Source organism: Ruditapes philippinarum, unplaced genomic scaffold (assembly GCF_026571515.1).
Source record: "Ruditapes philippinarum isolate M1 unplaced genomic scaffold, ASM2657151v2 ctg1722_1_1_1_1, whole genome shotgun sequence".
Taxonomy (NCBI): Eukaryota; Metazoa; Mollusca; class Bivalvia; order Venerida; family Veneridae; genus Ruditapes; species Ruditapes philippinarum.
In genome coordinates, this window is record NW_026859735.1 from 271,201 (window position 1) to 287,034 (window position 15,834).

Here is a 15,834-nt window from a genome sequence, read left to right on the forward strand (position 1 = left end):
AAGTCGCCCATGCTATCAAAAAAAAATCTTATAAAGAATATTCTTTTACAGTAGGATGCTTTACAGCTAGCTATTCTAAGAGAGATTAGGGAGTCAACTCTGGTTGCTTTTCCCATCCGCGCAGTCTGATCAGGATCCATGCTGTTCGCTTACCAACTCTATTACAAGTAGAGAAACTGATAGCGAACAGCATGGATCCTGATCAGACTGCGCGGATGCGCAGGCTGGTCTGGATCCATGCTGGTCGCAAACACACTATGTTGGTTTTGTCGTGACGTGGCTCAATTATTAATTTGAAATTATACATAAGATGGACATGTGGGTCTTTCTCATTTTCAATTATTTAAAGTTCAAAGATGGCAAAATATTTCTAGATTTCTAATAAAGTATATGAGGGAGTTAAAAAAGGAGGAGAATTGATCAGACAGTAATAAAATTGTTCATGTTGCTTTTTTTTTTCTGAAATGTATTTTTTTTGTATGTATGTATGAATTTATTATCACCAGACAGCATGAGCATTCTGTTTTTACAAGTCATGCTTTTATTTTATATTATGTCACATTCAAAAAATGTAAACAAATCATTTATAAAAAGTTAAATGCCAATTGAAACCCTAAAATCTCGAGGAAGCGAACAATTTACTGTTCATTTTTGCACAGCAGCTTGTTTGGCTAGCTTGGAAGAATTTTTTTCGAAATCTGTGCATATGACATAGTCATGAAAATATCAGAGTATAGTATGAAATTATATGTTTATGTTGAGCAATATTCTTAGAATTTAGTCCCCTAGCACCTGCTCATGTATGTGAATGGCTGTTAAATGTCTCTCTCAAGCTTGCGTTTCATTTTTTCAAGCAAAATAAATTTTCATGAATTTAGGTCTTGAGACCCAAAAATTAGTAGTAGACATATTTGACTGCAATTTTTGGATGTAAGGTCCAAATTATTGTTTGATTTTAGTGACCTGTCATTTATGAATCCATTAAAGGGGTCTTTTCAATATTTGATCCAACTTTTGTGTGATTTAAGGAAATTAATATGGAATTAAAAAGGCAGGCTATCATAGTTATGTATATGATAGCACAGACAATAACATGATTGCTTAATATGATAGAGGTCTTTTTTTCGAACCCTAATGTTGGTTTGCATTACTTTTTTGTGCCATATTTTAATGGAAAAGAACACTTCTGTAAACTAAAATTCACAATAAAAACTCTAAAATAGTATGGAAACTTGTTAAGTATGTTGGAGAGAAACAATCATCTACATCCTGGAAGATAATAAATTTTAAAAAAAAAGAGTGATAGAACATTATGCTACAACTTATGGCAGAATCGTTCCATAATGTTACAAACAATGATTGAAAACAACAAAAATTGAAAATAAGGCCCATGCAGTCTTGATCTTATGACACCATGGACCGCTAGGAATAACAAAATTGTAATTTACACTTTATGCTTGAACTCTCAGTATGGTATGAATACACATTAAATATAAAACATGTGTAAATGTTCTAGATGTACACATATAATTTAGTACATCTACATGTAATCAACATAACTGGAATGGCAAACCTATGGAAGAATAATTAATTGTTTGCACTGACTTGTATAATCACTATGTAATTGACAGGTTAATAAAATCAGACAGTAAGAAAACAATTTGTATTAAAAAGAAGTCCTCAAGCCTAAGCATCCTATTGGTTTGTTTCGAGAACACACTTTTGAAAATGATGATATTTTTAGTAACAATTCATTTGAAATTTACTTTTCATAACCACCCTGCTTTGAACTTCAAACAATGCCCTTTATATCACTGTTATTTTGTGCTAATGGATGCATATTATTTCAGCACCTCACATGGAGGCTGGAAGCCTGTCGCCCCCAGAAACTGTCACATCCCCCAACATTTCAAATTTCCTCAGTAGAGGTATCGTCCAATCAAATTTCACCATTATATTCTAACTTGCTTGCTTGTTCTATTTTCCTGTTATATGTTATTTCGATGTTTATTTTGTTTATGACAGAATATGTTTTTTATGAGTGATAGGGCTGCTTGGTTAATTTTTAGCTCACCAGAACCGAAGGCTCAGGGTGAGCTATTAGTATCAAAGGGGGATGCTCTGGCGTCTGTCGTCATGCGTCAACAATCGTCTTTTTCTCTGAAACTACTAGGCAGATTTACTTCAAATTTGGTCTGTAGCATCCTTGTGACAGTCACACTTGAATTTGCTCATGTCATTCCAATTGGCCCCTTTTAGGGGTCAGCAGAGCTAAAAATAGAAAAACCTTGAAACATCTTCTTCTACAGAACTAATGGATGGATGATCACCAAACTTTGCCTGTAGCCTTCTTGGGTAGTCTTTTATCAAGTTTGCTCATATTAATTTGATTGGCCCCTTTTAGGGGTCTCTAGGGCTAAAAATAGAAATACCCTTAAATGTCTATTTCTAGAGAACTAATGGATCATCCATAAATGTCTATTTCTAGAGAACTAATGGATGGATGATCATCAAACTTTGTCTGTAGCATTCTTAGGTAGCCTTCTATCAAGTATGCTAAAACAATTTTGATTGGCCCCTTTAAGGGGTCTCTAGGACTAAAAATAGAAAAACCTTTAAACATCTTCTCCTACAGAACTAATTGATGGATGATCACCAAACTTTGTCTGTAGCATTCTCGGGTAGTCTTTTATCAAGTTTGCTAATATTATTTTGATTGGCCCCTTTTAGGGGCCGCAAAAGCTAAAAATAGAAATACCTTTAAATGTCTATTTCTACAGAACTAATTGATGGATGATCACCAAACTTTGTCTGTAGCATTCTTGGGTAGTCTTTTATCAAGTTTGCTAATATTAATTTGATTGGCCCCTTTTAGGGGCCGCAAAAGCTAAAAATAGAAATACCTTTAAATGTCTATTTCTACAGAACTAATTGATGGAAGATCACCAAACTTTGTCTGTAGCATTCTTGGGTAGTCTTTTATCAAGTTTGCTCATATTAATTTGATTAGCCCCTTTTAGGGGTCTCTATAGCTAAAAATAGAAATACCGTTAAATGTCTATTTCTAGAGAACTAATTGATGGATGATCACCAAACTTTGTCTGCAGTATTCTTGAGTTGTCTTTTATCAAGTTTGGTCATATGATTTGGATAAGCCCCTTTTAGGGGCCGCTTAGGCTAAAAATAGAAATACCTTTAAATGTCTTTTTCTACAGAACTAATTGATGGATGATCACCAAACTTTGTCTGAAGCATTGTTGGGTAGTCTTTTATTAAGTTTGCTCATATTAATTTGATTACCCCTTTTTAGGGGCCGCTAAAATTAAAAATAGAAATATGTTTAAACATTTTTCCTACAGAACAAATTATTGGACTGTCACGAAACTTTGTCTGAAGCATTTTTGGGTAATCTTTTATCAAGTTTGCTCATATTAATTTGATTGGCCCCTTTTAGGGGCCGCTTAAGCTAAAAATAGAAAAACCTTTAAACATCTTCTACTTCAGAACCAATTGATGGATGATCACCAAACTTTGTCTGTAGCATTCTTGGGTACTCTTATATCAAGTTTGCTTATATTTATTTGGAGCCACTAAAACTAAAAATAGAAAAAACCTTCCAACATCATTTCCTACTGAAATAATTGAAAGATGTTCACCAAACTTTGTAGCATTCTTAGGTAGTCTTTTATCAAGTTTGCTCATATTAATTTGATTGGCCCAGTTTAAGCTAGCTTAAATGCCCCAGGTCATGGCATTTCTTCAAATTATTGTTTAAGCATATTCTATGCTCAAATTTAATATTAGAATATATTGACATTCCAACACTGAAAAGCAGTTGTTTCTGGTGAGCGACTCAGGGCCATCATGGCCCTCTTGTTAAATTGACCAATGGCAGACTGCCAAAAGTGGTTATGCTACCAGTATTAAGGACAGACTGCACTTAGTATTAGCATGCAGTCTGTCCGGACTATTATTACTGTTTGCTGACTAACATTAACTTTCCATCTTAAAATCAGAAGACACGGAAAAAATGATAATAAAGAAAAGGAGAAAACTAAACAAATGTGAATTTCCAACATGCATCTTTTATATTTAATATTAAAATGTCTATCTGTTGGATATATGCTATACTATTCATCCTTTGTAAATATTTTTTCCGAGGGTAGTGAAAGGAAAGGTGCATTTTCGGAGTTGACAATTGTTCACCCACTAAGTATTAAGTATTAAGATGATGTCAAATTTTAATAATAATGATATTGAAAAAATTGAAAAAAAAAATATAAACAACCATTTGATTATTTGCAGCCCTATCTACCATGAGAAAACTTTACAGAAACTACTTTTTTGTCACTCATTATTTTGATAAATATTTTTAAAAAAAATTAAATTTCAGTCTAATTATAAAAAAATGTGTTTTGATAAATAAAAATGTTATAGATATTAAGAAATATTATTATACACTTTAAAACAATTTCATTATATAATTATATTCATGTATATTTTTTATGTTCATTTTGTAATTTTATCATGTTTTTAAGATTTTTAATGAGTTTTCATATCTTATGATTAAGTAATACAAAAAAATATTGAAGTTTGGGAATTATCATCTGATTGGTTGATTTTGAATTTTGTATTTGAAATTGACCAATGGCAGAGTTTTCAGTTTCAGCTGACGTATGATTTATTTTTGCATGCCTATCTATATCTGACTGGTTATAGTTGTATTTCAGCTGTGATTTGTAGTCAAACCTGTGTTTATGACCATCTGTTGACAGAGTGCAATCCTTTATTAGTCTCTTATTATAGGTTGACATAGTAACAGAAAGAGTGTAATATAACAATTTATATACTTCAAAAGGGTGAATCTTTGAATGAAAGTGTATAAAAAAAAAGAATGTTATTTATAATCGATAATGTGAATAGATTACAATATGAAGAATAGGCAAGGTTTTTTTTCCTTGAAGTCAAAATTATGGTTGCTATGGATATGGAAATAAACAAGAATTTAGTTTAAATATTAATTATATGAAAGCTCCAATAGTATTCAAGCTAGGCTGATAAAGCTTGGTATACATGAGAAAATCTACCAGTATTTTCATTTTAAAGGCATGCTGTTTGTCACATAAGGAATAAAAAGTGCAATTGTAAAGGGGAATGGTGGTTAAGAGGTTAAAGTGTCTGTCTCTCAATCTAGGGAAAATGTGTTTGAGCCCTATCTTGGTCACAACCATGTTTATTCACATGGCAACAGTACTGGCTGGTTCCAGGAAGCTGTCTGAAGTGTGGTTCAGATAAGCTCAAAGCTTTTATCAATAATGAGCTAAAATAAATAAATGTTAACAAATAATACAGTAGTCTTGCTGGGTTTATAAAAAAAATAAAAAAGAATTATGGAATTCTAGAGTCAGAAGAGAGTTGGTAAGGAATTGATATGGTTTGTACAGCTTTAATCAACTTATGCCCTGTTAAACAGTATTTTGAAAATATCTAAATATCCAAAAAGAGGTACCATTGCAACTGTTTGTCCTAAATACAGGTTTGACATATGTGTATTGCTTAAAAAAGCTACTTGTGATTTGATATACATGTATTTAGTATATTTCTTTGGTGATTTGGAATTGTAATTAGTTTTTTGTTTGTTTTTATATTTTAGATAGCTGCAGTTCTTTGTTGCATAAGAAATCCTTGAGTTGGATAAAATGCATGTTTATTTTAATACATTTACATTTTTTTTATGCTTTGTTAATGTGTATAAAATTTAAGGGACTTCGTTTAGACTTGCTTTGCTTTTTATTGTATAAATGTATCTATAGCATTTGTGTATAAGATTCTTGTTTTATTTAGTGAGCATTAATTTTCGAAATTCGGTTTTATATATATTTTTTTATTATTTTTTTTGCTTTGTTGCTTTAGAAAACAACTTATATATCAGTTTGGTTTTGAAAAGTTAATGTTTTTGATTTTGTTTATACACAATTAAAGTTATGTTTAACTTAGTTTATGAAAACTCAAGAATTGGTGATAAGGAAGAAGGAAAAGTAAATTTCATATAAAAGATATGCATGTAAAGTTGAAAAAAAAATCATTTTAGAATCAGTCTAAATCCCTAGAATCTGATTGGTTATTTAAACTTGAAATTGTGACCAATGACATTAACTCACCATAGCCTTAGAACAAGTGTGATTTTAGAAATTAATTCATTGTTATAATATTCCAGCAATGGTGAAGATAAGACGCTCCAACAGTTTATCAGATTTCTCATTTGAGGATTACAGATTTGCAGAGGAATTAGATCCCAAAGAGAAGGCTGAGGAAATTGAGAGAAAACAGCATGAAAATAACTGCAGGTTTGTAAAATAACATGAAAATAACTGCAGGTTTGTAAAATAACATGAAAATAACTGCAGGTTTGTAAAATAACATGAAAATAACTGCAGGTTTGTAAAATAATTGCAGGTTTGTAAAATAACATGAAAATAACTGCAGGTTTGTTAAATAATATGAAAATAACTGCAGGTTTGTAAAATAACATGAAAATAACTGCAGGTTTGTAAAATAACATGAAATAACTGCAGGTTTGTAAAATAACTGCAGGTTTGCAAAATAACTTGAAAAGAACTGCAGGTTTGTAAAATAATATGAAAATAACTGCAGGTTTGCAAAATAATTTGAAAAGAACTGCAGGTTTGTAAAATAACATGAAAATAACTGCAGGTTTGTAAAATAACATGAAAATAACTGCAGGTTTGTAAAATAACATGAAAATAACTGCAGGTTTGTAAAATAATTGCAGGTTTGTAAAATAACATAAGAATAACTGCCAGTTTGTAAAATAACATAAAAATAACTGCAGGTTTGTAAAATAACTTGAAAATAACTGAAGGTTTGTAAAATAACATGAAAATAACTGCAGGTTTGTAAAATAATTGCAGGTTTGTAAAATAACATAAGAATAACTGCCAGTTTGTAAAATAACATGAAAATAACTACAGGTTTGTAAAATAACATGAAAATAACTGCAGGTTTGTAAAATAATTGCAGGTTTGTAAAATAACATAAGAATAACTGCCAGTTTGTAAAATAACATGAAAATAACTACAGGTTTGTAAAATAACATGAAAATAACTGCAGGTTTGTAAAATAACATGAAAATAACTGCTGGTTTGTAAAATAACATGAAAATAACTGCAGGTTTGTAAAATAACATGAAAATAACTGCAGGTTTGTAAAATAGAATGTAAATAACTGCAGGTTTATGAGATAACATAAAAATAACTGCAGGGTTGCAAAATAACATGAAAATAACTGCTGGTTTGTAAAATAACATGAAAATAACTGCAGGTTTGTGAAATAGAATGTAAATAAATGCAGGTTTATGAAATAACATGAAAATAACTGCAGGGTTGTAAAATAACATGAAAATAACTGCAGGTTTGTAAAATAACATGAAAATAACTTCAGGTTTGTAAAATAGCATGAAAATAACTGCAGGTTTGTAAAATAACATGAAAATAACTGCAGGGTTGTAAAATAACATGAAAATAACTGAAGAGTTGTAAAATGACATGAAAATAACTGAAGGGTTGTAAAATATCATGAAAATAAATGCAGGTTTGTAACATAACATTAAAATAAAAGCAGGTTTTTAAAATAATATGAAAATAACTGCAGGTTTGTAAAATTAAATGAAAATAACTGCAGGTTTGTAGAATTAAATTAAAATAACTGCAGGTTTTTAAAATAATATGAAATAACTGCAGGTTTGTAAAATAACATGAAAATAACTGCAGGTTTTTAAAATAATATGAAAATAACTGCAGGTTTGTAAAATAACTGCAGGTTTGTAAAAAAAACTTGAAAATAACTGCAGGTATGTAAAATAGCATGAAAATAACTGCAGGGTTGTAAAATGTCATGAAAATAAATGCTGGTTTTGTAAATTATTATGAAAATAACTGGAGGTTTGTAAAAATAACATGAAAATAACTGGAGGTTTGTAAAATAGAATGTAAATAACTGCATGGTTTGTAAAGTAACATGAAAATGATGACAGGTTTGTAAAATAACATGAAAATTATAGCAGTAGATAAATGAAATTACTGTTACTTGTCTTACAAGTCAATACAATTCAGTGTGTACACTGTCTTGTAGTTATAGGCATATGTTACTTCTGATCACTTTACCTGTTTTCTGAGTCTATATATTTTAACTTTAACCTTTCTTGTGATAAGATTGAGAAGAATTAGACTGGCTGATATACTGTGATACTGGTAGATTTGTGATATGGCATAACAAATAGCTGCAATTTGTTAGATACATAATCATTGATATGAATTAACATAAATGCTCAAATATGTAATTTTAAGGAAACATACTTTGATATGTAAATCGGGATACTTTTATATCTTAATATTTCAACCATTTACAATACATTTTCTCACTATTTTCAGAATTTTGGACCCAAGCAAATACATTCTGTATGACCATTTTCTTAAAGTGTATGCTGATATTTTGTACCGATGGGGTTTGAGGAACCAGTATGCCCAGATCATGAAACATGTGACAATTCCTCCCGAACAACATGCCGGCATAGGTTTGTATATGTTTATAGTGGATTACTTACTTTGTTGATTTTTTTGTTGCAGTCAGTAGCTTCCACTATTCATTTCATTATCAGAAATTAGCTGGATATGTTTTCTCAAGACAGTTTAAGATGGCTGTGATAGATTGTGTATCAATTGAACTGCATTAAGCACCTTTAAATAATCAATGTATTACTGCTCACTGTATAAATGCAAATGCGTAACAAGTTGTTGAAAAACATCTTTTTTCTTGATTGTAAAATAAAATGAAAAGTTAAATTTAATTTTTTTTTTTGTGAAATATGTTATATATCTTCACTTTACATAATAAAAATTCATTATATTTCACTTGCCATTCTGTCTCGTGGAAATATATGGAATTTTACCATGTTTTGTGAAAATATATTCCATGTTTCACCCAAACAAAAAAATATCGTCCAAGTTTAATTAAAGTTAAAATTTGAAACTTGACTGCTGATCAATTTAAGCAGCTGTAACTTGTAAATAAACTACTGTTATTGAGGGGACAATATGGTTAAATAAAGTATGTTCTCAAATACAGGTTGTGTAGGAGGTATGGATTTGTTTACTCCCCCTACACTTGTGTTGCCTCCTATTTCTTGATTCAAGTGTAACTTTTGTAACCAGAATATGGTCTGATCATCTTAATATGCTGAAAATAAATCATTCTCGATTATTTTTATGCCTGTGCTTTAGTAGATAGGGGGATATTGTTATTGTCTTGTTTGTTGTTGTGTTTTTATACACCGGAAAAGAAATTGGCATATATTGTTTTAATACTTTTCGGACTTCATACTTTAAGATTTCACACAACGAGACTCAAACAGAAGGTTCAATGCATCTTAGGTCTTTCTCCACAAGTAAAAACTGGAGTGGTGCTGTTGGTAGTTTTCACTCTGGATCATGGCAGTAGGCCACATTGAATTTACCAGAGCACAGTTCAGCCACCACAATCGAAAAGTTGCCATATGACCTTTATAGTGTCATTGTTGACTACCCGTTTGACCAGTGATTACGATTTTGTCCCTATATATGTATATTTTGAAAATTCTCCCCTGATAATGTCAAGATTAATAGTGGTCCATTTTAGATATTTAGCAAGATAAGGGTTTAAAGTCTTGTTAATATATGACTACTTTCTTGGTTATATAACCAGTAATAGCACCAGTTTGGTTATGAAAGTGGAATGCAAATATCACCAAGAGTGACTAACATACTTAATTGGAGTCCTGGCCCTAAGGTTATAAAGAAATTCTTCAAGCTCAAACTCAGATCTCGGGTATTTGATTGGTCAGAAACTGTCACAGAATGTTCACTGACCAATGAAAATCCTAAGATCTGAGACAGTCAGAACCTTAAGGTCAGGCCCAGTTTTCACTAACGATCTCAAAGTCAAAATCTAATCACAAGTCTGAGATTTTTCTCAACTTGGATACTTAGGTTGAGATTTTCTCATTTTTGAAAACGTTGGTGAAAGCCAGGCCAGGGCTATATACATTCACCACTTTTTCTTTTGTTTCTATGATGTGTAGAGTTACTTCCCTTGCTAACAACAAAAAAAAAATAGTTACATACATGTCATACATGTGTATTATATGATTAAATATAACCTATACAGATATACACAGACTATTCCATATGTGCTTCAGCTATATAAACTAGATTAGTTGCTAGATAAATAGCAATAGTTGCTAGATAAATAGCAAGACTTGTGGAAAAAGTAAAATGAAAGTTAATCATCTCTATTTTGGCAAGACCTAGTTAATCATTCCTTTTTGAACTGTATGAATTATTTAATGTTTTACTTTGTCATTGTTTCATGAAAGTGCCAAGCTATTTTGTTATAGGTGATGAAGAAGCATTAAAACTCAACTTGCTGCTGAACTTGTGTAATGGATCTGCCCAGATTTGAATTTGGATCAGTCCATGATTTGAGTATCAAAATTCAAAAGTGAAGCTACCAACCAGTATAGACCTTGGTCCCAGACTGCATGGTAGTGCAGGATGATCTGTTACCATGCAGTCTGGTCTGGCTCTATACTGGTGGCAAAGGCAGATCACCTCTTGGTCTAGCAGATTCATGGTTATAAACCGTTTAAATTTATAGAAATGACAAATAATTCTTCGAAAATATTTTTTAAAAGTCCTATTTATGTTTTTGTTAGATTTCTTTATAGTTTATGTATCAAATACATTGTATACTTAGTGCAATAATGGGTTAACTCATAGAACAAGTTACTGCACTAAGGTGACAAGATGTATTAAGCATAATTTTTAACTGTTTTATCCAAATTCAACAGAAAAACAAGACTATTACACAAATTCAGTATGTTGATCTGTTTTGTTTTAAACTTTGATGTCCTCTGCACACAGTGAAGCTAAAAATGATAATATTCTTGGTACATTTCTAGATTTCTTCTCCAAAATAAAAATTTGATAAATATCTAGTAGTAATTAAAATAAAAAAAACATTGCGGTATTATATTAACATGTATTTTTTGCAGAGTTTGGGGTACAGTGTCACTATTGTAAGGCTGATGTCAGAGGGGTCAAGTGTGGCACATGCAAAATGAAGGCATTCCAATGTGTCATTTGTCATACAGGGGTCAAAGGTCAGTTTCCATGAAATACAGAAATAGTTTTGGTTGTTTATTCTAGTTTTAAACACTATTTTGTTGTAAATCAATTCAGTATTAGTGGTTAAAGACATTTCCTTAAGTTTCTTCATTTTTTTTTTTACATAGACAGAGAAGGAAAATGTGAACTTAAGTTCTAAACAGAATGTTACAATGTATTTAATTTTGCCTAAAACAAGCAAGCTTACTTCAAAATCAGGTATCTCAAAAAGTAGTGTGATAATCCCTAATTTTCCCCATAAATTTGTTTATACTTGCAAAGTGTAAGAAAATTCTGTTCACTAGCTTAAATTTTCATTCTTCTTTTATGTAAAAAAAGTCAGTTGATTAGGTTGCCAGATTCACCTGTTGTTACAGTCTTTGGTTCGCATTGGGATATGAAAACAGAATTTTTCTCATAAAAAAGGGTATTTAGCTACCTTTCATAGAAAAAGTTGATCTACTTCCACGTCCTGACTCTGCCTTTCTCAGTAATAAAGAGATTCATATTAGAATTTTGAATGTTAATATTAACTTAAAAGTCATCCTATATAAACAAACAAAAGATAAAGCATGATGGCATTCTCAAGAAAGTACATGTAATAGAAAGATCATCGAAACGTGAGGCTATCTGAAATGTACGACGGGGCATAGCTTGAGTATAATCAGATTACATGTTCTTTCTCTTTGGTATACAGTCATGACTCATTACAACGACACTGTTGGTTCCCAAAGGATATGTCAGTATATTGAATTCATCATTCATCATGTAATGATATGCTTATTCACTGGTATCTGAACATTATGTTCATTATACCTCGATGACGCACACGTTTTGATTTTCGAGGGTTAGTTTTTGTCTCTTTGTTTTTTAAAATGTCACTCACTGTCGATCTCCTTTTTTTAATGTTCTATACATTAGAAAAATGAACACTAATATCACTTTGTGTAACATCCTTTTTACTTTCTTTATATGAAATGATTTCGTTTTTTGTTCAAAAGTTAAATTAGTCCGTTGACGCTTAGCTGGAGGTTCTGCCATTATTTTAATAAAAAAAAGTCACAAGTTGGCAAGTGTAACAAAATTCAGCTGACAACAACATGTTGGTATTGTAATAAGGTGTAACAATCAACTGACCAAGCTACAATACCTGTTTTAACACCTTGCGGTTTTTGCTCACGGCTCAATGATATGCACTCTTGACTGACCAGGTGTCAGTTTAACGGGTACTTATTGTATAGAAAATAACACGTTTGGTTTCCAATTTAATTGTGTCGGAGTCGGAATACGAATCTTCCGTTATAAAGGATTATAATAACGCTGAAAAAAATTGGTTCCCACTATCTCACTGTCGTTATTTGAATTTGTCAGTATAATGGATTCCGATGTATTGAGTCCTGACTGTAATAAGCAAAAATAAAAAAAAAAATGTTTCCTGTTGTCACAATATGAAACCCCCAAAAAAAAGCAACCAATGTACGAGCATCTGAATATGACTTTTTAATTGTTACCACTTTCCCTGTTGTCACAGTAAGTAAACTCCAGAAAAAATGAGTTAATCAACAATCATGCTCTATTTATATACCCTACAGACAGTGCATACGATTTATATCTGACACTTTTTTAATAGAAAGGTCTTCTAACTATGATACAAGTAGAGGAATTATGATTAAGAAAAACCATATTGCTAGTAGTACAAAAAATTACATATCATAGACATTTTGGTTGGCACAAGTTTTGAAGAAACATGATTCCCTCATACTTCTTTAAACAAACATAATAAAAGAACTTGATAACAAATGATGTGAAATAAACTGAATATTAAATTAAAAGTGATTATGTTATTCAACAGGTTTTGCTTCTTTCAGGGACCTCGAATTTTTGTCTCAACTGTGGACATGGTGGCCATGCTGCTCATATGAAGGAGTGGTTTAGACAGGAAGAGGTGTGTCCAACAGGCTGTGGGTGTTTCTGTCTTAAATGGAATCCATTTTGAAATTCATGAGGACATGTGATAGTCACATGGTTTTCATATGAAGGAGTGGTTAAGACAGGAAGAGGTGTGTCCAATGGGCCATGATAGTGTTTGTCTTATATGGAATCCATTTTGAAATTCCTGAAGGTGTCTGACTCTGGCAGGCACATGGTTACAGGATTGACATAGGGACCACCGAAAATAAGTGAATACATTTGAAATGGCCACCATTTGTGTTAAATCAAAGTCATCATTTAACTGAACATTTGGCTGTTATTGAGGAGAAATTTATAGAAAATGGCTTATATGCCATACTTTGATTGTTGAAGGTTTAATAGGAAGATAAATGCATATGATTCTCGAATAGAGTTGATGCTATCAGTTTACAGTGACAGCTTATTAAACCATTCAAAAGTGTCCTGTCCATATAAAATTGAATTTTCCTTAAAGAAAAAAATTTTTCATGAATCAAAAATCTGTTTTCTCGGCTGCAACAAAGTGTTCATGTTTAAGATATCATCACCAGTTTAACTGGCATATCTTTATGTAAAATTTGAGTCAAAGGGAAAAAGTAGTTGATATGGATAGAATGTCCATTAAAATTAATATGGAAAAAAACAACAAAAACGCTACAGTATCCAGGTTTTTACCTCACAACCTCCAGGGCTGTAAATCAGTTAAGCTTCTTTCTTTTTTGCTGACTTAACCTGATACGATTGAAATTTAAAGTGTGACTGATAAAAATTTTCAAATGTCATTTTTATTAAAAAAGAAAAATTGTATTATTATGAGTTATTTTAAGCTGTTCACAGTGTTTCATGCAGGACCTTATCTAACCAAAACGAAGTAGTGAACTGAAAAATTTGAAAGGTCATAAATTGTGTTTAGATCTAAGACTAAAACTTTGTTTAACTCTGGGTATAAATTACAATGGGAAATGATCAGATTTTGTTACTGAAATCACTGACAAAGATTTTTTTTGTGCAATAATTGTTAAAATTTGTGATTATTGATTTGAGTGCTTATAATTTATATTGATTACCTTTATGTGTGATATATGTTATTTGTTGAAATATTGTTATTTTTGTATGAAAATTAAAAGAAAAATTTTATGAATAAAAAATTTGAATACAGTTTTACTGAATTTTTTTTCCAAGGGAGAATACTCTTGGAAGTATATATGCTCTAGTATATATGATGTCAAGCTATCTCTCTTTGTCCAACACTTTAAAAGGTAAAGCTAATGAACAGTGACTAAACACCCATTTGAATGATATTATGTTGTCAACAACTTCATTTATTTTGTCCTTGTTCTGTATATTTGGTTTTGCATAAAATAATTTCAAAGTTTTATGGTCTTGCTTAAAAAGTTGCGTTTTGTAGAACAATAAGTGCAAAGAGCAGTACAGTGTATATCTATTTTGAGGACAACCAAAGATATTCTTCTCAAATAAAGGTGTTACATAAGTATTAATTCATAAGAAATGAAAGCTGGTGGACTTGGCTCAATTGGGAATGTATCACATTTGTGATCCAGGGGTCTGTAGTTCAATACTTGGGCGATGCGAATTTCTACGCAACAACTTATCATGAACATTTAGTCCAAATGGTCATTTGTCTCTCACAGCTGATTTAGGAAATCTGGTGGGATTAATAATCAGTCACTTTCAAACAATTTGGTAATTAATTACTGGTTGGTTAGTTATCCAGGAAAGCTGGTTTGGTGATATGAACAAAAATGTTTTAAAATGGATGTCAGATAAAAATACAATAAAATAAAATTTTTCAAGAAAGTTTTGTTTCTAGGAAATTAACAAAGTATGGATAGGAAAAAAGGATGTTGACTTGACCCTCACACCTTTGGGTTCGAATCCGAACAGGGACTTCAGATTCTTTCATGTGAAGAAGCTATTCAGCTAGCTTATGGAACGACAATGGTCCTACTCAGTTGGCCGTTAGTTAAAATCCAACCAAACCAAAAAGAATCGGAAATGAAAAGGAGTACAATATGCATTTTTTTTGACTAGGAAATGGAAACATGGACTTGATAAGATTGGAGCCAATAAAGATTTCAATTATAACATTATAAGTCAATGGTGCAAATGCTGAAGTTCAATAGTTGTGATATAAAACATTTTCGCCAGCTTATTGCTGCATCTTTGTCCAGTGCTACAAGATCAAGTTAAATATAAGCCTCTGTCACAGTCATGTTCAGAGAAAAAAAATAAAACCCCATCACAGTTGGACAAAGTTTAAACAATGTATAATTGACAATATTTTACATAAATTATCAAAAGGTAGTTATTAGTTATAAGAAAAAATATAAGTTAAGATAGGTACAAAGGGTAAATTAAATATGTAAAGGCCCTTAAGGGGTACCTGCAAGGATGTTCTTTATGTGTTTTAGAAGGGGCATCTTCCATCCTTCACCACCTGTAAAAGCTTGAAAGTTGGTCTATGACATAAACATTGTCTGTGTGACTTAAAAAACCTTTTCACCTCCAAAAAAGTCCATACCACCAACAAATGATAATAATAGTAAAATCTTTATGTAGCGAAGGTAACATGTATACTTAGTTTCAGTCAGGCCCACTGATTTAACAACAAAGAAAAAAAGAACAGTTATATTAAAAAAAAAAA

The 15,834-nt window shown here is 31.2% G+C and overlaps 1 protein-coding gene across 8 annotated transcripts in view; it reads left to right on the forward strand.

Annotated features, from left to right (window-relative positions):
* LOC132757722 (GATOR complex protein WDR59-like) overlaps positions 1 to 13,272 on the forward strand; it is a 48,322-nt gene extending 35,050 nt beyond the window's left edge. For 4 of the 8 annotated variants that reach the window (XM_060749091.1, XM_060749093.1, XM_060749090.1 and 1 more), the window contains 5 exons: positions 1,851 to 1,928; positions 6,218 to 6,347; positions 8,451 to 8,593; positions 11,108 to 11,215; positions 13,088 to 13,272. In XM_060749091.1, the coding sequence (XP_060605074.1) occupies positions 1,851 to 1,928; positions 6,218 to 6,347; positions 8,451 to 8,593; positions 11,108 to 11,215; positions 13,088 to 13,215 (587 nt within the window). In that variant the 3' untranslated portion in view covers positions 13,216 to 13,272. The remainder of the gene's footprint in view (positions 1 to 1,850; positions 1,929 to 6,217; positions 6,348 to 8,450; positions 8,594 to 11,107; positions 11,216 to 13,087) is intronic. The other 4 variants (XM_060749095.1, XM_060749097.1, XM_060749094.1 and 1 more) reach the window with 1 other exon arrangement.
* The last annotated feature ends 2,562 nt before the right edge of the window (positions 13,273 to 15,834 follow it).